The sequence below is a fragment of the Coturnix japonica genome, chromosome 22 (assembly GCF_001577835.2).
Source record: "Coturnix japonica isolate 7356 chromosome 22, Coturnix japonica 2.1, whole genome shotgun sequence".
In the NCBI taxonomy this organism is placed as follows: Eukaryota; Metazoa; Chordata; class Aves; order Galliformes; family Phasianidae; genus Coturnix; species Coturnix japonica.
Window position 1 is genome coordinate 2,280,873 of NC_029537.1, and position 22,499 is coordinate 2,303,371.

The following is a 22,499-nucleotide window of genomic DNA, read 5'->3' on the forward strand; positions in this document are numbered from 1 at the left end:
AGCAGGGTTGAGAACAGGCTGTATTTCTGCTTGGGTTTAACCTCCTGGGTGAACGGAGGTTACAGAGTGCTCATGACTTTGCATGGCAATGGGAGGAACTGAGGGCAAAGCAGCCGTGATCCTCTCTGCATGGTTTTGGGAGGAAAAAGAAGGATGGTGCTGCCTTTTCCTGCAGGTGGCTTAACAAGTTTTAGATGGTGAATCATTAAACCATGGAATCATTAAGGTTGGAAAAGACCATTAAGATCATCAAGTCCAACTGCCAACCCATCCCAACCATTCCCATAGAATCATAGAACTATTAAGGTTGGAAAAGACCTCCAAGGTCATCAAATCCAACCAGCACTCATGCCTACTAAACCATGTCCCTCAAAGTCTCCTTGGGCAACAAGAAACCATCATTAGGACTGAATTCACATTGGGTGGGGATATCGGGATGTCTTTTTTTGAGACCATCTCTGAGCTCATGGTTTTACCATCAGCTTTAAAAGGAGCAGAATTTATTGCTCGTGTGGAACCTCAGGGAAAATATAGAAAACCTTCCTGGTTTTCATTTGGGACAAGGAACTTCCAGCAGTCTGTGCTCTGATGAGCCCCAAATCCAGGAGAACCTCCAGCCTTAGGGTTGCATTGGCCGCTAGTCAGCCCCTGGCACAGAGATCGGGGCTGTAATCCCTATAGGGGCTTTCCCATTTGCTTCTATATGTTTTGAATTATATTCTACTCACTCATCTCCCCCTCACTTAACAAGCACTGTGTTCTTTAGGGCTTAGCAATTAATGGTTTTTCCATGAGAATAATTTTTCTAGCTTCTGAAAAAATCATGGGGAAAGAATGATTCCCATGTTAAATGCTCTTGTCAGTAGGATAACCAGCGTGTTTAATATATCAACTTTAGGATCTGTAACTTGTTACAGTAATAAAAACTACAAAATGACACTCTTGCAAAACAAATTCCAGTAACTATTGACTAGAAAAGTTTCAAGAGACTTTCTCAAGAGCAAAGTGAGAATGCTGCCATGTCATTCCCTCCCTCCTCCCCTCCCCTTCATCTTTTTCCCCCCCTATTTTTTAAAAAGCTGTTGTGCAAATTGAAATGTATATTGCTGGCTGACTCCTGCCTGCCTCATTTCACACCTCGTGCTGAGGACACCCTGCAAGAGGCCGAGCAGGGATTGCTTCTGCCTGCCTGTAAACAGGGGAGAGATCTTCCCAAGGATCATGCAGAAAAAGCAATTTCATGATTCATGAAGGCTCTGGCCATAGATCTTGCAAAGAAATGCTTGGCAGCTTTAGAGAATAGCTGGGTTTATTTTAACCTTTAAGAATGACACCAATTTCACAGCTGTTAATGCTATGTGGCTCCTACGCTTTCCAATGCAAATTGCACATGAAGGGCTAATACATTTTGATGAAGGGGGGGGGGGGGAGGCAGAATCTCCATATTAATGTGCCAATATCTTTGTTCTGAAGTGTTTAATTTTATGCTTTAATGAGAGATCCTCTCTCTGGTTAAGGCAAGCCTTTGCAAGAAACTATTTGGATATTTGCTGGTGTCATCAGGCTATGGAGCAGGGAGGGGGAAGGACTTATGGTGAGGTTTGGGGTAGAATGGGGGTCCCACGGAGATGTGGGGGTCTCTCAAATCAGGGTTAGGATTAACTCTTGCTGCAGCCAAATGAATTGGGAATTTGGGCTCAAGAGAGGAAAGCAAACATGAAGGGCTGGAAGGATTGCACTAACTCAGTGTTTCAGAACTCTCTCCAAGCTGGTGGTCGTGGACCTTTGGTAAGAGTGGAGGAAAGGTGTCTGCAGTGCCCTCGGGGGGTTGGTTATACCATTGGAAGGGTAGCTCCAGTGGCCAAATCACAGCCAGGTACTGCAAATTGAGTGCTGAAAGTTCTTAATCTCTAATGCATAGTGCACATCCGGGCTTAATCAAAATCCCATTGAAGCAGGCAGTCGGGATTTAGAGAATGGGATTACAAGTAATGCTGGGTTATTATTATTAATCGCTTTTCATCGTACATGCTGCATTTACAAGATATAAACCAAGCCTAGCAGAGATATACTAAAATACATAATTGCTTTTATTAAAAAAAAAAAGAAATCAAATTCTGTGGAGTGAATAAATCATGTAGTACAGCAACATGAGAACACCTTTAACTTGCTTTAACAATTAACTCAAGTGCAGCACAAGACAATAGTTGCAACCTTATGTTGGGCATTAAGCAATTGTACATTAAACATACAGCGGTCACGACCCAATTAAACCTATTCTGACTTTTTGCATATAAACCAGCGTTATTAAATCCCTTTGTTTAGCAGGAAAATTGTGAGCAGGTTTTTTGTTGTTGTTGTTCTCCTTGCTAACAGGTTTATGGAGCGAAGGCCAACAGGACGGCTCCCATTGGCTTTGTTGGGGCAGACACCCAGGTAACTCAACTTGCATCCTGCCTCTTGGAACAAGTTCTGACATCACTGACTCCGGTGCAGCCGGGGTTATTCATTTGGGCTAAGCAGATTAAAAGGTTCTGCTTAGCCTCTCCCTTACTTTGCTTTTATACTGTCCGTGTAATTGAAGCTACTCCTGGTTTATAACTCCGCAACGAGGAATCGCATCCAGACAGCATGCAGTGACGCATCAGAAGGATGGCGCAGATGAAGGGCGAATATTGAATTCGGCGGTTAGCCTAATGTGCACCTGTTGAGGAGCTGGTCTGGCAAGATGTGCACGGGTGGCTGGCAAGCTGTCAAAGCCCAAGGTTTGCTCCTTTCCCATGCACAGAATTAAAGAATCATATAGTTTGGAGAAGACCTTTCAGACCAAAGATCATCTCATCCAACCATCAGCTTATTTGGACTCCATAGGTCTCCAAAGGGACTCTAGCCATCAACTTGGGTTGGACTCAATAGGTCTCCAGAGGGACTCCAGCCATCAACTTGGGTTGGACTCAATAGGTCTCCAGAGGGACTCCAGCCATCAACTTGGGTTGGACTCAATAGGTCTCCAGGGGGACTCCAACCATCATCTTGAGTTGGTGGCTGGAATGGGGGAAAAAAAACACCACAAAAACCCAACAAAATTGGATGCTGTGGAGTTGGGTTTTTCACCAAAATGCCCAGTTTGGTTTGTTTTTTTGTTTGTTTGTTTGTTTGCCTTGTTTTGGCCACCCAAGAGATGGAGAGCCCAATTGGTGGTGACTCAACCGAGCTGATGATTGAAGTCTCATTGGAGACCCATTGAGTCTCATCACTAAACCATGTCCACTAGTGCCACATACACACATCTCTTAAATACCTCCAAGGATGGGGACTCTACCACTTCCCTAGGAAGGCCATCCCAATGCTTGATCACCATCTCCATTGGGAAATCCCTCCTAATAATCCAATCTTACCCAGACGACGCATGCTCAGCGTAGCACGGTGTGGCTCCACAGCCGTCCCCTGGAGCACCGTAACCGAGCCGGCTGCCGGCCGAGCCACGAGGAAAGGGTGGGGTGGCTGTGGACGTGTGTGCCAAAGTGTCGCCGTGCTGCTCACAGCCGACGTGCGGGACCGACGCAGCCGAGCGTGGATAACTCCTGAGGTGCTGCAGTTGCTCACGTCCCTCCGGAGAGAGCAGCGAATGCAATGGGTCCCGGTTGGGGAGGGGGCTGAAAGGTGGGCAGGCATCGAGTTACACAAAGGCAGCTGAACGCAGGGGGGGGTGAGGGGGATGATTGGCTTTGGGTCCCCCTCTTTTATTTGTCGTCTTTCACTCTTCCCCCCCCCCTTCACCCCCCCCTCCTGCCTTTGTGTTTCTTTGTGAGGTTGGACAAAAATCATAACACCTTGGGAATAGGCGAACGGCGGTACAATGGAGCGTACTGTTCGATTTAATGGGATCTCTTGAATGGGAACGGCACGGAGGGGCTGCTTTGCTCAGGACTAACAGTGCCCTTTTTCCCCCCCTTCCTTACATGTATCAGACGGAAAACAAAGGTTTGGAACAGGCATCCTTCTGCTTTGGGGCAGCATTTATCCTGAAGGGGAGGGGAAGGAGGAAATCCTTCCAGCAGGTTATGCTGAGCTTTTAGAAATGCTGAGTCAGACCTTTATAATTACAATATTTATCTTTATTATTATTTTGAGGGGCTTTTTCTCTCCTGGTGGCATATCTCAGATCTGGGCCGTGTATTAATAGGAGGAAGGAAGACTTTCAGGGAACATAGTCTTCCATAATAGATATTAATATTCCACATTTAAATATTCCATAATAGATACACTTCTTGTGTCTCTAAGTCTTCTTGGAGCTCAGAGTACAAGAGAGAAGCCAATCCCCATTGGCAAAATGGAAGTTTCATGGGGATTTGTAATCCTCATTGCCCTCAGTATGCAAAATAACCAATGCAAATGCACTCTGGTATTAAAGGACACAAATAATTTTCTAGTACAACAACTCAGTGTGGGTCCTTCAGTCCTGAATTTATTTTCCAGCTTTCTTAAAGCAGTAGGAAAGAAGCTGCCTTCATTGGCTGGAGATTTGAGCAAGTTTTTCTGCCTGTTGTAGTGCTTGTTGCCGTTATAATTCATCTCTTATTATTGCTACTCATCATCAGGATGGGTTGCTTTGAAAATCTACAGTGGGTACAAACTCTATAGGATGTATAGCCCTAAAGGAGTCAATCAGCCCTGGAATAATGATAGGAGAAAGAATAGAAAATGTGTTGGAAGTATTATGGGATCTATAGGGACTCTTTAGTAGCTTGGACTCCAATCAGGATGTATACGTGCTTGTATACGTATCTCTTTTGCTTTGCAAACTATTCCAGTTCAGATCAAAACACTGCAAAAGACCAGGAGGAATGTTCACCTTGGGGGTGAAGGGGTGGAGGAATCGGGCTTTGAATTTGAAATTCAATTTTGTGGAAAATGCAATGCTTCCACTCCAAATAGGACTTAGATAGGGGTGGTGATTCATCCCCCATTGAAGTCAATGCCAGAGTTGCTTTTGATTTAATCAGAATCAAACCCCATGGGATTATTCTCACTTGCGAACTGGACTGGTCCTATTAAACAGAGAAACCACAGTGCTTTTTGCAGGGCTGGTTTTTGTTGGTTTGTTTTCTTTTTTCTTTTTTTTTTTTCCTTTTTTAACTATTTTTTTTTTTTTTTTAATTTAATGAAATTGGCTCCGTGTCACAACTCTGAGCCGAAACCTGAAACCCTTCTGTTTCAGTGCCTTTGGAGCACACTTGGAACATCTGGCCCAGCTGTTATTTTGACCCCAAGGCAGGAGCACAACCTCGCTCCTGCTCCTATTCCAACTGGAGCTGACACCAACAGTGTCACCAGTGAGTGGAGCCTGAACTGGTCCCATTGTCACGGGCAGAGCTGTCAAACCCAGGTTTTTCCCTTCTGCTCCTTCCTTGTTGGCTTCTCCATTGAGCTGCTCATAAACCTGAATGAATGAATGAGACAGAGGGTTTTTGCACCTCCACTCAAGGCAGGTTTGTCAGCTCCTCTGAGCTGAATGTGACTTCTATGCATGGATGCCTGTAGGAATCTGTTGGATCAGTGTCACTGCCATTGTAGAGATGAGAGTGTTTCGTCTCTTCTCTCATCAGTAATAGCTGATATCCAAATCCCTTCGCTTACTCAAAGTGGATGGAATTTGTGACTTTTTATCTATAAATCTGTCTCTGAGCACCTCCAGGATTTCTTTTCAGCCCAACTGCTGCTCATACCTTCATCCTTTAAGTACTCAGAGCCTTAAATTGTCTCTGTTATAGGATAATCAGTCCTGTCGTGTGCTAATCCTCATTATGTGCCCATTAAAACGAATCCTAACTCAGGCACCAGGCTGCCTCCTCCCGTTATGAAATCAGAAGAACAGACTTGAGTGAAGGGGGAGGAAAACCACCAAGCATCCCCCAAAATCCTTTCACTTCGAAGCAGGAATAGCGCTATCGTGCTGAGGTCTGAGCTGAACGCGTGATTTTATTAACATAATTGTCTGAGATAAGGAACGCTGTGCACGGGGAGCAGGGTTTGGGGTATTTGCATGTGCCTACGTGAGCCGCGGGGGGTGTGGGGTTGGGGTGAGCACACAGCACTGGGCGATGCCATTCCCTACACCCATGGACCCGGTTCTGCCATGGGGCTGCCCAGAGCCCCCCTCCCTCCTTCTTTCCACGGGATCTCTGGGAACAGATGGGAAAATATCTTTCCTTAAAGGGCAGGTGACTTTTTAGGAGGGGGGGAAGATTTCGGGCCGCGTTGTCATTTCCTTGAGCTCAATCCTCCATGGGAAGTGCCCTCCCCTCCCTCCCCCCTCCCCCTCTTTCCCCTTTCCCACCGATGAACTTTTTGATGCTCGTTGTTTGGCAGGTACTTTTAATGGGCTGGAAAATATTCTTCCTGTGAAGTTGCAGTTTTCGGAGGGCTTTGAATGAGTCCACTCTGCCATTGGCTCTGCCCAACGCCTCGCGATTGGCTCGGCAGCCCGCGGGGGACCGATAAGGGCGGCTATAAAAGCCCTCAGCACTGCTCCCGGTCCCCCATTGAGCACAGCCGGAGGGGTCACCACGCATTGCCGGCCAGCGGTCCCCAACCTCGGGCTCGCTCCTTGCATTCCCATCCAGCTCCACATCTTTGCTCGAGCCGGAGTGGAAGAACACATACACCAAAAAAAAAAAAAAAAAAAAAAGCCAAAAAGCCACACTTAGCGGAAACTTGTCAGAGAATGCTCCTAAAGTCTGGTTTGCTGCTGCTGCTGGTGATCAGTGCATCCGCGTCCTACGAAGCTGAACAGAATGACTCTGTGAGCCCCAGGAAGCCCAGGGTTGCAGCCCAGAACTCAGGTAACAGGCAGAAGGAGGGCTCTGAGCCTCAGCCCCGATGGGTTCCACTGTTTCAGATGTATCTCCTGCTGATTTTTCTTTTTATCTTTTCCTCTATTTTGTTTTTGTTTGGTTATTTTTTCTTTTCTTTTTTTTTCCTTATAAACTGGTAGGAGCAAGCATGAACGTAAAGGGTTGGTTGAGGATGATGTTGGTGCATAGCTTCTTTCAGAGCTGGGTCAGGAACCGGTGTGTGCTCTGCTTGCAGGATGTAATTCATTCTCTCTCCTCCTCCCCCATCTACTAAATGAGTTCTGTGCACTTTTTTCCCCTTCTGCTTGCATGCATCTCTCCCTTCTCCCATCACAACCCCACTTTGGCGTTAAATCCATAGAACCACAGAATCTCCTGAGTTGGAAGGGACCCTTAAAGGTCATCCAGTCCAACTCCCCTGCAGTGAAATTCTTTGCTTTTTAGGAAGTTGATAAAATCCATGGAAATTTGGCCGAACCATTGTTCTGCCAAACATCTGTCTGCTCAGAGAGGGGGGGAGATGTGACTTTGAAGAATGCAGTAACCTAGAAACTGTCCGCCGCGAGCATTTCTTTCCACGAGCTGATTGCTATCAGTTAGATGGTACTGTACAAATACGTTTGTGACATTTAGCAAAGTTGCTTTTACAATAGATTAAAGGAGAAAAAAAAAATTGCTGGCAAGTCAGAGCTGGAGTCTCCACTTTGCGCACTGTAGATGCTTAGATAAGTTGGACACATTGTCTTGAACAATGGAAATTAAAAATCTGTCTTCTAAGTACACTGAAAAGATATTATGTCTCTAATTTGGAGCTCATTAACAGATGTCTTATTTTAGATCTGCAAGGCTCTGCAGCATTATACCAGGGTGTTTGCTCAATTTCCTTTTGTATTTGGTTGCTATAGAAACATAGGGTCTCACTATTGCACTGTGCCTAAAACAATAAAAGCTTAATGCATACTAAGTCTGCTGAAAGCAAAGTTATAATTTGAACCTGTGGAAGCATAATTATGGGAATGACTTGTGAGGTTATGAACTGGGAAGAGGATGATCTTACCAAATATTTCTCCCTTCAGGCATGTAAGCAGGAGCAGAGCGTGAGGAAGGGTTAATTGCGTGATTTTTGTTAATTTTATTTTCTCCTAGTTGTGAGATACGTCTTTAGGCTACAACTTAGTTCTGTGTAAGGTGTGCCCTCTTCCACTAAATGCAAGCCTTCGCTTTTCCCACACCTAGGATCTCAATGGGAGACTCTGGGTTTGCATTTCTTCCTAAAGAATGTCTCGTAACATGAGCTGTGAAAGTAATGAATATGCCTTGCACAGACACATAAGGGGACAGATGTTCAGTTTACCAAAAAAGGTTAATCCCTACTAACTTCGGGGCAATCATGTGGCAATACTGCTGATTCATTGTTAAAATGCACACTATCTGCACTGAAAAAGATGGGATGACATGGATATCCCTCTGCACAGAGCGGCTCCTGCCTCGCAGATGTTAATTATGCATGGTCATCTCCACTGCCTTAACTTTCTGTGCCCACATGTCGCTTCTCTGTGCAAATCTTCAGCTGCATAACCTTTCTTGGCTACACTTGTGCATGGCTGGGTACCATATTAGCACCAAGCTCCTTGTTAAGTCCTTTGTAGTACTGAAAATTAACACATCGGGGCACTGGAAGTAGATGATCTTTAAGGTCCCTTCCAACCCAACCAGTCCTATGGCTCTCTGATCATTAAGGTCCCTTCCAACTCAATCATTATTTGATTCTATGATGACCCTAGGGATGATCTCATGGGGCCATTCTTCTTGCTTCTCCCTTGTCCACACAAGCTCCGAGTAATGCTATAAGCGCACACCATGAGAATGAGGTTGGGATGCACCTCCAAGTCTCCATCTACCCAAAGACCAGCAGCTCTCACCTCTCTTTTAACCCACTGAATGTTTTGGTAGTTGTAGGCTCTATTCCTGAGTTTGCAGTTCCATGATTTCTGTCTGTCATTAACTCTCTTTGCAGAACCTTTTGCTTCTCTTTGTCCCCTCTCTCCCCATCCCAAGGAACAGCTGGCCAACAGTTGGGCATGACACGGCCTACAGCTCGGTATGGCAGGGGGTGATAGGCACTAACCTTGTGCCTCTCTCCACAGCCGAGGTGGTTCGCTGCCTGAACAGTGCCCTCCAGGTGGGCTGTGGGGCTTTTGCCTGCCTGGAGAACTCCACGTGCGACACAGATGGAATGTACGACATCTGCAAGTCCTTCCTTTACAGCGCTGCTAAATTTGACACTCAGGTATGGTACACCTTCATTTCTCTTTCCTCTGTGCAGGTTTAACCCTTCCTTTCTTGCAGTTCTCCTTGGCCGCTCCTCAGAACCACAGCATTGGGTTTTGGCCACGAGCGCATCCTTCAGGGCTATTTTCTGCAGTACATTTTCCACATACTGTACTCAATGTGTGAGGACTTGGCAGGGAGCATTGAGTGGGGCGGAGAGCAAAGTTTCCTCTTCAGGAGGAAATATAAACGTTCTTCGAACAAAGTGAGTCTTCTGACTGTGGGACCTGGCACGGGGCTGGGGTTTGAATTGGAAGTCTAAAGGCCTGGGAACGCACGGCCAGATCAACCCCCTCCAGAGCTGCAGCAGGATAAATAGGAGAATACCACAGCTCTGCAGGTTTGTAAATGCAGGAAGGGTAATTAATAGCAGCCAGCCATAGCAGAGCATCTGTTACTACACCCCTTTCTATGAAATCTGTTGCATTTTAAGGGTTTTCTTCTGTTTGCAGGGAAAAGCTTTTGTGAAAGAAAGCTTGAAATGCATCGCCAATGGGGTCACGTCCAAGGTGTTCCTCGCCATCCGGAGGTGCTCCACGTTCCAAAGAATGATCTCCGAAGTGCAGGAGGAGTGCTACAGCAAGCTGGATATGTGCGGCATTGCGAAGCGGAATCCTGAAGCCATCACGGAGGTCGTGCAGCTCCCAAATCAGTTCTCAAACCGGTACGTGGCCAGAATGCAACACAAATCCAACACGAAAATACAGTTGGAACTGGATGATCTTAAAGGTCCCTTCCAACCCACCCCATCCTATGCTTTTATAATCCTTCAGGTCCTTTCCAACCCTTCCCATCCTATGGTTCTGTAATCCTTGAGGTCCTTTCCAACCCATCCCATCCTATGATTCTACAGCCTTTTAGGTCCCTTCCAACCCATCCCATCCTATGGTTCTATAATCCTTGAGGTCCTTTCCAATCCATCCCATCCTATGATTCTATAACATTTGAGGTCCCTTCCAATCCAACCCATCACACTATCCAACACACAAATGCAAAGTGTAGAGAAAGTCAACTTGATCCCTCATATTCTAACTTCTTAAGAGCCTATTGCAGCTCAGCCTCTCTAATGCTGTGCCTTTTCAAATCCTTGTTAATTTTTACCAGCATTCTTCTGATTTCCTTTTTGGTAAATATACTTACAAGCATCTCCAGGGGAGAAATGTAAAATTAACTGGACATACATGGCTTCAAAGCCTGGATGGAGCTGGTTTAAATGTTGGTTCTTTTAGTTTGAATGCAGAAGACCTTTCATTGAATGCAGAAGGCAAACAGACCTTTTAAATAACAATCCAGTGTGATTCATATAGCATCCATCAGATTGAGCGCATAAGAGTTAATCAACCTATTGCAACTTTTTTCTCTTCTTTTTTGGTTTCATGGCACCTAGTAAATGAGTTTTGTGTCATGAAGGTCCAGATATGAAGGATTAGGAAAGCTGAAAGGGAACCAGTGAACAGACTCTATAACCTTATTGTGGAATGAGCCAGTAGAGCATAATCTAGGGATGATCTGGTGTTCCTAATGGTTGTTTCACCCCTGTTCCTCCTTGCTAGCAAGGGCTGCCTGCAGGAGTGGCCACGTCACGCTGCTCTCTGTGCTTTATCTGGGCACAGACCTGACCTGTCCCCATCTCCAAGGACAAGGGACAGAGAGAGGCTTCAGGGAGCTGCTGCAGTCTGCGCAGTCACGCTGCAAGGGCAGGGATTTCTTCCTCTAAATCCTGGAACAATCAGTGCTGAGTCTTGTGATTGGGATAAAAGGGATCTTTTTGAGCAGTTTGAGTAAATATGCTCTTAGAATTTGAGTGCAAACAGACCGAGCTGCAATGTAACGTGTTGGCTGGCTGCTGGAGCTCCTCTGAGCTGGCTGTTTGACTTCATCAAGAAGCATACTAAGCCTTCAGACCTATGTGAACACAGGTGGGATGATGATATATAGGCATTTCATCTCTGTCCAGGATAAACTGGTCACTGAAAACTGCATTGTAGGTATCCAGAAAGTTGCACACTGGGGAAGGCAGTTCCTCAGGCAAGGAAGCAGTTGGTAGGTAACCAGAGTCAATGTTCACCAAGCCAGGAGCTCCAGTGTGGCTTTTTCTCCTTTCTTCACCCAGATAAACGTGGGCTGAGATGTGGAACAGCAGCATTTTGCACAGTGGTGCTGCATGTGTATGGGATGTTCCTCCCATGCCTAATGCAGAGCTGCTCTTTCCCCAAGCTGAGGGAACGCCTCCCCCACTGCCGCCAGCCCGCCTCGAAGCCAAAGGATATTATGACATGTTGAGTAACAAAAGCAGCAGGATTTCCCAGCTAATAGTTTACATGAAGGTCTCCTAAAGCATCCTGCTTTCCCAGCCCCTGTCCCAACATAGCGTCAGAATAAGAATGTGCCACTTGGCCTGGGACGCCAGGAGGAAGTAGTTAAAGGTCATAGCATCTTCCTGTGATTTAATCTCATGGCAGGGGCAGAGGAAAGCCTTGCTGCCTTTGCTCTCAGTCTAGAGAGGCATCAGCAGCCGCCAGGTTGCAGCTGCAGCAGTGGAAAGCACTCTGATGTGATTGCATGGTGCTGGGCAATGGGTAGGATCTGTTCTTCATGCCCTGTATGGTTTGCACAGATGCATTCACCATCATGTGTGCATGATCCAATGACAATACTGCCGTGCTCCTGTTCCTTTTGTATTTCGAGTGCAGGAGAAATTTAACCTCACCTGACCTCCACTGACGGCTCTAAAGGGCAGAGCTGAACGCAAGGAAAGGAGCCTGAATGCAAAGTCCCATTTCCCTCTTCCTTCCCCTCCTCCTCCTGCAGGTTATTCTCTTCTCTGCTCCCTTGGAAAAATGTCACAATGACCTTAAAGGCTTAAAATAAGTTCCCCGTTGTCCTTTCAGGCAGAAGTGGCCCAGTACATATGGGACTGCCCCTCTTTTCCCAACTTTTCTGCCTTCAGGGGGATGATCCATGTGGTACACACAGGGCTCCATTCTCTGCTTGGCTCAAGCAGCGCTGGGGAAACAAATCAGCACAATTTCCTGGCTCCCTCCTCCTGCAAAGAACATGTGCTTGGGGCTGAGATAGCGGCAGCAGGCAAGCATGCAACAGGGGAAAGCAGAAGGTCCCCGTGTGTGATTTAATGCATAGTCAGCTCACCACAAGTGGCAATTGTATGTCCTAAAGATCTGTCCCCAGGGAGTGCACGCATCTGTCAGGCTCTGAGCTGAACTGCTTCTCCCTCCTCCGGTCCTTCTCTGCATGTAAGGGAAGGGAGGAGGGAAGGGGATGGGGCCAGAGCTGCTCAGAGGTACTGGGAAGCACAGGGATGGATTCCTTTGTAGGAAGGGCCACTCTGGCAGTGTCTGCCTATTAGAAAGAATTGATTATTTTTCTGTCTAAAGCTTTAGAAGCTTGGTGTGTTGAACAGAATAAAACACACGCTTAAACCAGTTACACCAACTTAGTTCCTCATTGTGGATGCCCCATCCCTGCAGGCAGCCAAGATCAGGTTGAAGAGGGCTCTGAGCACTGATGGAGCTGTGGATGTCTCTGTTCATTGCAGAGGGGTTGGACCAGGTGGCCTTTAAGGGTCCATTCCAACTCAAAAGCTTCTATGGTTCTATGATCTTAACATCTTTTCCAACCACTATGACTCTATGAACACATACTGAACTATTTCAGAGGGTACTGGAACAGAGATTGTCCAGAGAGGTTGTGGGTGCCCCGAGCCTGGAGGTGTTAAAGGCCAGGTTGGATGGGGCCTTGAGCAATCTGATCTAGCACTTGATCTAGTGGCTGGCAGCCTTGCATGCCGCAGGGGGGTTGAAACTTGATGATCTTTTAGGTCTCTTCCAACTCAAGCCATTCTATGTTTCAATGGTTCTATGATTCCAACCTCTGTGTTTCTATGAGCATATCCTGAACAACTTAAAAGTGCTTTCCATAGTCTTGTTGCACGGGCAGTGCTGTTGGCTTGGGATCTGCTTATACCCCATTTCTCTGGTCATGCCTGAGACTGAATAACAGACGGTGTCTGTCCTGCAGGTATTACAACAAGCTGGTGAGAAGCCTACTGGAGTGTGACGAAGAGACTGTGAGCACCATCAAGGACAGCTTGATGGAGAAGATCGGGCCCAACATGGCCAGCCTCTTCCACCTGCTACAGACAGACCACTGCGCCCAGGGCCACCCGCGCACGGACTTCGCCAGGAGACGCATCACCGAGCCACAGAAGCTCAAACTCTACTTCAGGAACCTCCGAGGTGAGGGGTCCAGCCCAGCCCACGCCAAGCGCACCTCTGCCGAAAGCGCGTAACGCCTCGGCCGCGCGATGGGTGTAAGGGATGCTAAGCACTACCAAAGCTGAAGTCTCTCTTCTAGAAGAGTAACGCACCCAAACCAAGTGTACTGTAGCTAGTTTTAATAACAACTAGGAACTGGTTTTAGATTTAGTCATTAATATTTTCTATTCCTCCCCAACCAACTTTTGCATGGGTCTGTGTTCAGTGTCTCAGCTTTCCCGCCGTCAAAATGTCTCCGTCCCTCTTTTCTTCCCCACAAAAAGTGATCCCAAACTATCCTAGTCTTAAGTAGAACCGTGCAGCAGTCAGGCCTTCAGACACCAAACCCTAAAGTACTGTAGCACTAACACCATTGAGGTCTGAAGATTTGGCACCCAGGAGAATCGTTGATTCTCGCTCGTAGCAAGCTGGTAGGCAATGATAGATGCACTAACAACTATTGCACATCCTAATGATGTCAGTGGAATTCGTGTTATGAATCTGTGCTGGCCATGGACGAATATGAATATCATATTCCCGGTCTCTTAGCGTCATGCAGTCCTAATCCTTCCAACACAGCTCTGTTAACCTGTTGGCTTATGAACCCATTGGTTGGTTTGCCAAGCTCACTAGCTGTGGGTGATTCTCATTACCATGACCTGGCACCACAGTGCAAAATGAGCCCAAACGACCCCCCCAACCCCCCCTCCCCCAACACACAGTAAATCAGGAAAGGAACATTTTGTACTACGGAAATGATTAAAAGCGGTGCCGGTCTATGGTTAAACCTAGTCAGAAGGTTACATAATATTGCATTGTATTTAAAAGCTAACATCTATGTACTGTATTTAACTGTCTAAAGCTTTAAGAGAAGTTAACAAAAACAAACCCTGTCTTAAGACAAGAGTATTAAAGGTCTTGCTCTAACTGTGGTATAAATAGTTTTAAAATCTGTCATGTACTGTACATAAATTCCATGAGAGTCTGCTTGACAGGAGCAGAATATAATAACTTTATTGCATAAACTTAGTTTTCTAAGTTAGCTATTCTGTTGGTTTTGTTGGTTTTTTTTCCTGGAAATAGTATCTCTGTCGTATTCAAGAGTTCACCTTCTACTCTGTGGCCTTTTTATAATGGAAGAGAGAAAATGTTTGACCAGAAACTAACCTCTCTTCATAGATGATATGGGAAAAAGAAAAAAAGCAGAATGAGCTCAGAGTGGCCATAGCTGTACCCAAGGCTGCTGGAGAGCTGCTGGGGGGAACGCCAGGCGGTTCTTTGGGATCCCAAAGGCAAAAACTTCCCATAGAAAGGCCATTTCTGGGGGAAGGCAGGCAAGGAAACCTTGTAAGCTCCTGCAGCAAAGCAAAGGCGCATGCATGAAGCTCTCAGACCTGCCTTTCCTCCCACCCATCTCTCCCGCAGCCTCCGCGAACAGGACCAGGGCCAGTCCCACGGCCGCAGATGGGGGCCTTCCCCCGACGCCGCTCTCTGCACAGTAGCCCTTCGTGGCTTCGGCGAGCCAATAAAAGCCGCAGCGTGGCACGCGATCGGCACGGCCAGCTCCAAAGTCTGTCCCTCTGGAGCCTGTCTGCGGCATGGATGACTCTTGCTCAACTAGTTAGAGAGCTAATAAAGGAGGTATCTATTTTTTTTTTTTCTTTTCAAAATCTAAAGCAATATAACTCTTTATTATTATTATTATTATTTTCCTCTTTTTTTTTCCTTTCTATTTTTTTTTTTTTTTAAAACCACAAAGCCTTTAAACAATAACTTGCTGCTAATATATTGAAACCAGATGCAGTGGCAGCATTTCTCATACTGCTGTCTTCATTAAATGTAGCCCAAAAGTGCTGTCATGAAATTGTAAGCAGCAAAACAAATGTTGCTGACGGTAGAGGGTTGGGGTTTTCGTTTTGTTTTGTTTTTGAGTACTCTGAATCGTGCAGTCCAGGATAAACAAGATGCAATATTGCTCGTTCTTAAAGTCAGGTGCATATAGAGTCCGACACCATTAAGTTTTGCAAGGTGAAAACCAAAGTCCCTTTGAACATCGCGACTCTAAAAGTTTGACTTCTGCTTGTGCACTGTGCAGCGTTGCACCAATGGGAATGTTAGAAAATGGGGAGATCTGCTGGGGCTGTGCATTGAGTGAATGCATTTTGGGGGGGCATTTGCCTCAAATAGATATCACTTGGTTGGAGTGTCCCAACAGGGTGGCTCCAAGCATTAGGAAGCAGCTCCCAGCTGAGTTCCCCATGGGCTGATGCCAGTAGAGCTCAATGAGCTCACCTAGATGCTCTGGTTGCAACTGGCTTCTCTGCTGCTTTATGCAGCATTTCTATGAAAATCCAAAGCTTTAAGAAGTTGACTTGAGGTTGGGGAGCAGGAGCCCAAATCCTGTCTTTTGGGGTTCTCCTAAATTTTATTATTATTATTATTATTATTTTAGTGGGAACCTAAGCTTGTTTGACTTTGTCACAAGGTCACAGGCATGGGTTGGTGGTTGGACTGGATGGTCTTAGTGGTCTTTCCAACATTAATGATTCTGTGATTCAGTGAGGAAGCTGCAAGCACAGAGCTGTTAAATCCAAAGACTTGGGGTTCACCTTGCCAAACTTTTAGCCTAAGCTGGTCACTTAAACTCTCCCTTATCAGCAGAGGGGGACATGGTGGCACTTCCCATCGACTGGGAACGGTGCCTCATGGGTATGGTCTGAATTAGGTGAGAGAAATCCCCCTGGCGATGGGGAATGATTCTCAACACTAAGTCCAGCTATTTCACACTTTATTTAATCTCTGATGCTTTATTTTTTTAATCTTGCGTTCACTGCAGAAATTATTTCTCTCGGAGGCGGGGAGGGGCTTATCTAGAAATGTTTGCATGATTCTCATTGTGATTTGTTTGCACTTTAGATGTTTTGTGCCATTATAAATTTGCATTATGTATTTATAATTTAAAGATACTTAGAAGGGGGAGAGAGTTTTGGGTTTTTGTTTTTGTTTTTGCTGAGTACTGGAATAAACAGTGAGCATATCTGGTATATGTCATTATTTATTGTTTAAATTACATTTTTAAAGCTCAGTGTGTTCATATAAAGGTTATTTGAAACATATCATAGTAATGAGAAAGATGCAAGTTATTTTCTTTGCTTATTTTTATAATTGAAGATGCATAACATAATGAGGCCTATGTTGGATTTTCTTCTGCAATGAAATAAAATGTCAAATTTAAGGATTTTTTCCGTGTCTGGCTCTTTCATTGGACCTCACTGTGATCCTGGTTGTGCCCAAAAAGAACACCGTTGCATGTAGATGTCCAAGTGCCATTAGGTTGTCTCACTCAGAGGGCATAGAAATGGGTTTCACCATCTTAGGGACGTGATTTAGTGGGCATGATGGTGGGAGTTGATGGCTGGACTTGATCACAGAGGTCTTTTCCAGCCTGAAAGACTCTATGAGTGGATATGGCGATGATGGGTCAATGGTTGGACTTGACGATCATAGAGGACTTTTCCAACCTTAATGATTCTACCTGACATTTTGGCTTAAGAAGTAATCCCCAAATCACTTTCTGAACACACGCACCTACTCACCCACCCAACTGCTGAGTAACAAACCCACCCACTCCATTATCTAGGAGCCAAAGCGACAAAGGAAGCAGCATTCAATTTGAACTGACCAAAAAAAGACATTGCAGATGAACAGTGAATTATGTCTTTCCAAAGAGAAAGTCAGTTCCCATTTCTGATCTTGCAACAGTAGAGCTTTGGAAGTAGTACAGATGCTACACTTAAAAGCTGAGTTTCACAGCTATTTTGTAATTAACAAGCATTATAAATAATTACTGTCCAATACTGAGTACTATTCCTATGCAGTGCTCGTAAATCTCTGCCTGTATGGCTTTCTCATTCACAAACCACATCTGTAAAATAAAATTGTCCCTATAATTGAGATTTTACAGGGACAAGGCACCTCACCTGAATGGGTACAGTCACCCTACCCAACAAATTCTGCTTGAAGGTCTCTTTTATTATAATAACTGCCCCTTAGAGCAGGAAGACTTCAAGCAGATAATGAAGGCTTGACGTCATCAGTGCTAAACTCCAGCCCCAAATGGAAAATGTGAATGACACATGAGCAATCCAGCATGGCTCAAAGCACAATGATCTGTTCTCTACAAGGGACTGCAGCACTGTAATATGAATTTCCTCAATTTGAGATTGACTTAGTGGGACCACATGTCCTATAGATAAAAGATGCCTACAGTTCATTCATGCAGTGTATAGTGCAGGCAGCATGAGTCAAGTGGAGTTCTTCTAAAGAATAAAGGAGATAATCAAACGTTCTGAAGCTTTGTAATTATTATTACTATTATTATTATCTACCTTATTACCTGCATTTCTACCTTGTTATCCCCAGCTAAATAACGAGGGCTCTGATTTTAAGAGCTGCCAGCAACAGAGGTCTGATCCAAGTCATCATCGTGGTGGAAATTGTGCACAGAGATAGATCCTAGGAGAGGAAATCTCAGCGCGGCGATGGTGAGCGTAGCACATGGAAGTCCTGTTGTCATCTTCACATGGAACAAACTGCCCAGGAGTTAATTTGATTTGGCCCAGGACCAAGGTACATGATTGACTGATGTTCTTGTCTTGTCCTTTTCTGTTGTTTTTTTTTAATTGTTGTTTTTAAAGTTTCGTTACAAAACAAAGGGAAAATCATTTCAGATTTTCCTGGCCCTCACCCTTCCTGCTTTGCTGTTTTGAGAAGGGGGAGAGAAAGAAAGACCAAGAGCAGAGGAGAAGGAGTGTGATCTTTGGCACTTCAAGTGACACCGTATGAAGTGGCTGGGAGCGAAATTTGGGAACTTCCTGCCTCCTGTGAACTTAGAAAAATAAAGAGCAGAAAAAAAAAAAAAGAAACCCAAGGAAAAAAAAGAAAAAAAAAAACACCCTTCCACAATATAATAAAGGACATTGTCTTTGCCATCGTGATTCAGCCAGTACGACTGGGAATATGAAAGAAGTAGGATGCTAAAAATATAACCCAAGTTCAAACAAATTGAGCTGCACTGGTTGTTCCCATCGTGCAAGGTTAGATGAAGAAGGAAAAGGCAGAAAGAAAGCAAACGGATGAAGTGGATGCAGGCTTTGCAGGTTAAACGCAGGGAATTCATGGCTGAGCTGTAGAAACTCTGTTTATATTTTAATGTATTTCAGTGCCAAAGTGTTGGGGATGGATTTGGGGGATTACATCCCCTTGGGATCCCACTCTTTCCATGGTGTGGTTGGAGGGAGGGACACACAGCACTTCTAGCTCGTGGATGGAGATATCCAGCAGGATAAGCTGTTCATACAAATGACTTTTCTTCACTATATCAGCAATTTCCAAGACGTCTCTTCCTCACCATGCCCACAAATCTCTATTTTCCAACGCTGGCATCTTCCTTAAAAACATTACCTTTGCCATTAGAGATAATGATGGTGTAAACCCCATTTATCTCCACGATTCGGAGGGATCCCTGCTGCAAGTTCAAGAACCTGAGGCAGAAAATACCTGAGATAGGCACAGGCGTTGTATTGCAGCCGACAGCTGGAAAAACTTGTAAAACCAGAATGAGCTCATGGGGGAGATGTAATTATTTTCACACAGATGGGATTTTTTATTTTTTTTCTCATTTCATTCCTCTTTGGATCCCATTTCTTTGGCAGATTGAGATGCCAGTGTAGCCCGAGTGAGGAGCCAGGCCATGGGGACACCTCTATGGGACGGATGCTTCAGCACAGGGCACGAAGACGGCTGCTCACAATGGTTATTTAAAAGCAAAGCTCTGTTTTATGGAAGCCAGGAGAAAAATTCCTGCTGGTTCCTAAGAGTTCCCTTCAGGGCTTTGTTTCATCTCAAGGCTTGGAGCTTAATTGTTTTCACTGCAAAACAAAATCATTCCTCCTCTCTGGACACGATCCTTGGCTCAGGGCTCCATGGAGCCATCAGCCCGACACCATTTCCCTCTCTGCTGGGGAACACAAGTGGTCCAAATGTCAATTTACTTTTATTTCTGGGTTGATAATAAAACCTGGTATGATTATGTATATACATATATGTATTTCAGAATATGGCAATGTTTGCTTAAAGCTCCACATGTGCTGCTCAGCCTCACTTATGTTCTTTGCCCATGATTTGGATGAGAATGTGGTATCTGTGGGTTTTGAGTTCATATTTCTGGCAAATCAGGTTTTGTGGCTAACGACCTAAATGAAATCTTCTGCATCCTTTCCTATATATATGAAATATCTCTATATATGTAGTAGATATCCCTACAGCCACAGGGAAGATCATGGCCTTGCATCGAAGGACCCCAAAATAAGCAATTAAAAAAGTCAATTACTGGGCAAAAAGAGAAGAATTCAGCTGTTTGATGGAGTTTATCCCTCTTCCCCCATGTCCTCACTCGCTGCTCCCATGCCAGGGTCCATAGGTGAGGCTGAGCTCATGCACCTGCCCACCACCCCCTTACCGCAGACCAAAAAAGCCACAATTTCAGCCCAAATTTCACACATTCTCTCTGCTTTCACACAGAAAACCCCTTCCTTCCCCCTTCAGCCCACCATATCCTGCCATGAGCCTGTGGATCTTTCCTGTCCGAGGGGGGAAATCTTTCCTTCCTTTGAGCAGAGGCACCGGCCTCAGGAAGAGGGACCGATGACGGGCAGTGGTTCTCTGCTCAACAAATCCCTATGGGAAAATGTGTGACCACATAGGTGGAGCTGCCATTGGTGAGTAAGGAGCATCCCGACGACGCACAAACCTTTTCCTCTTCGTCACCGGAGCCAGGCACAATTTGCAGCCCCCTCTGATTGACAGAGAGCAGAAGTTTTATCATGGCATCATAGGAAAAAGCTGAGGGCAGACCCACCCCTGAGGATGCACAGCCTGCAGCTGGATTCCCAGGTCAAGGAACAAACTTCCCTTAAGGATGGGGAGTGGTACAGGCTGGCTGAAAAAATGAGATTACCAGAAGGCGAATGTTGGTTTTTCCTTTGGTGTGGAAAGGTGTTCTGCTCTGCTCCCAGCATTGTGCAGCCAGATTCTGTCTTGGGAGACTGAATCTTGCACCATCATCAAGCATTAATCAGGGTCAAATACAAGAGACCTTTTGCTCAATGACCATCAGTGCTTTGGTTAAGGACAGCACCCAGAGGAATTGTCCACTATTAAACCAGATTTTTCCCAACGTCCCCCTTGAAAAAAGCAAATTCTCAGTCTATAGGTATCCAGCAAGACTAAAAGAGCAAACCCCCATGGGCCAAAGCCAACTGCAATGACCACCCCAGACCCATTTGCTCCCAATGGCATTGCCAAGGGCCAGCATCTCCCAAATATCACTGCCAAGCACTATCATGCTGTGGAAATGCTGCATGTGTTGGCAGCTGGCTCATCTTTAAGGTCTTCCATTGAAATGTTTCATCTGCCATAAGCATAGCAAATAACTCCCTGTATTCAAACTGCTGGAAAAGAATTGCATTGTTTGCCATCCAGAGAGAAAATCTTGCATTTCCAGCAGGCATTGGAGGCAAAGCTGGGACCTGGCGTGACATGCCTGAGCTTTTCCAGCATCCCTGATGGGCACGATACGAAGGGATGAATAATGCCATGGTTTTTTGAATTAACATGCGCCCCTGGATGTGCTTGGCTGCTTGTCATACAGTCTGTGGATGTTGTTTTAACACGGTAACGAGCTCTTTCCATGCTGAGAAGACATCAGACAGAGGAATGTCCATGAGCCGTGCAAATCAGTGGCAGGAAATGTGGGACGGCTCCTTGCACTGCAAAGCCCAATTGGGATCTGAGCTCCCTAAACCCCTACATTTGCCCTTGGGATGAAGGTAACCAAGCCAAGCCAAGGATGGGTCTCATTTAAGGAACTGCAGGAAAGGAAAGAAGGTGACGGGCAATTGGTGATGGTTGTTGGGTGATGGGCTCAGCTTCTGCTCTCTCCTTGCAAAGCATTTCATCCCTCCAGCTCTGCTAAAGCTCGGTGCTAAGACAATTATTGATGAGATCTCAAGTTTGGGATTTGAGCATTGCTCTGTTAGCTCGGTGCTTCTCCCTACCAAAAACCCATCCTGGAAAAGGGGAGGAAGTTGTAGCAACCATTGCCCGTCTTTAATCCCAGGGGTTCCTTGTGCAACCCAAGGGCTGATTTCTCCAAACCCACCCCAAAATCCATGGTTCTTTTTGCTTTTCCTCCCTAGGAGGTTCTGCTGTGTGTTCAGCTGCACCTCCAGCCCCCATTAATGCTGGCAGCACTCTAAAGATAGATCCGAGCAGAGATTATCGGCCCAAGTGGTATTAATAGGAGGCAGCTGCTCTTTAAAGAGGCTTTTAAATAATGTAAAGAAACTTTTGGTCATATTTTTAAAAGCCTTTTAAGTGAGCTGAGCCCTCAGAAGTTGGCTCAATGGGGTTTTTTTGGTGGGGGGAAGGGAAATCTGTGGGGCATTGAAGGATCCATCCCACAACTTGGCCCCATTGCTTTCCCCAGGCCACAGAAATGGGAAAAGCAAAATAAAACACAGCAAAACTGCTTTGGTAAGCATCACTCTAAAGGATCTGCAGCATCCCTGGTCTTCTACTTCCAGATGGAGGAGCTTCCAATGTGCACAATCCATAGGGAGACTCTTCCTTGTGGCAGCCTTTGTGCTGGAGATTGGAAGGAGTCATGGGTCGAGCTGTTAATCACCATCAGAAACAATTCAAAAGGGATCACAAAGAGGATTCCAAGAGGGAGAGCACCGAGCAGCTGCTTTGCAAGGATTCACCCATTCCCAGAGCAGTAGGAAGTTGCTCACAGCCACTTTGTGTGCTTTAAGGGTGGGTAGGGCGACAAAGAGGAAGTCTCTGACATGTAGTAGCTGATAATGCATGATGCATTTCCCTCTCTGCCCTGTGAATTACACGAAGCAGAGTTTCACTTCAGTGTTGTCATTACAGGTGACATCAGAGAGAGAATTAAGCAATTCTCCTTCATTTT

At 45.5% G+C, this 22,499-nt stretch overlaps 1 protein-coding gene and 1 long non-coding RNA gene across 3 annotated transcripts in view; both read left to right on the forward strand.

The window, feature by feature from the left end:
- LOC107323687 overlaps nucleotides 1-4,140 on the forward strand; it is a 122,394-nt gene extending 118,254 nt beyond the window's left edge. Inside the window, exons 3-4 of the long non-coding RNA XR_001559315.2 lie at nucleotides 2,377-2,436; nucleotides 2,585-4,140. This is a non-coding gene — a long non-coding RNA (uncharacterized LOC107323687). The remainder of the gene's footprint in view (nucleotides 1-2,376; nucleotides 2,437-2,584) is intronic.
- Nucleotides 4,141-6,411: 2,271 nt separating this feature from the next.
- STC1 (stanniocalcin 1) lies at nucleotides 6,412-16,702 on the forward strand. 2 transcript variants are annotated; one of them, XM_015883050.2, is made up of 5 exons: nucleotides 6,412-6,845; nucleotides 9,005-9,147; nucleotides 9,641-9,852; nucleotides 13,227-13,444; nucleotides 14,888-16,702. In XM_015883050.2, exons 1-5 carry the CDS (start codon nucleotides 6,434-6,436, stop codon nucleotides 14,962-14,964), a joined length of 1,062 nt encoding a protein of 353 aa, XP_015738536.1. In that variant the 5' UTR covers nucleotides 6,412-6,433; the 3' UTR covers nucleotides 14,965-16,702. The 2 variants fall into 2 exon arrangements, with proteins under 2 accessions (XP_015738536.1, XP_015738537.1); XM_015883051.2 differs by having other exon boundaries at nucleotides 13,227-16,702.
- The last annotated feature ends 5,797 nt before the right edge of the window (nucleotides 16,703-22,499 follow it).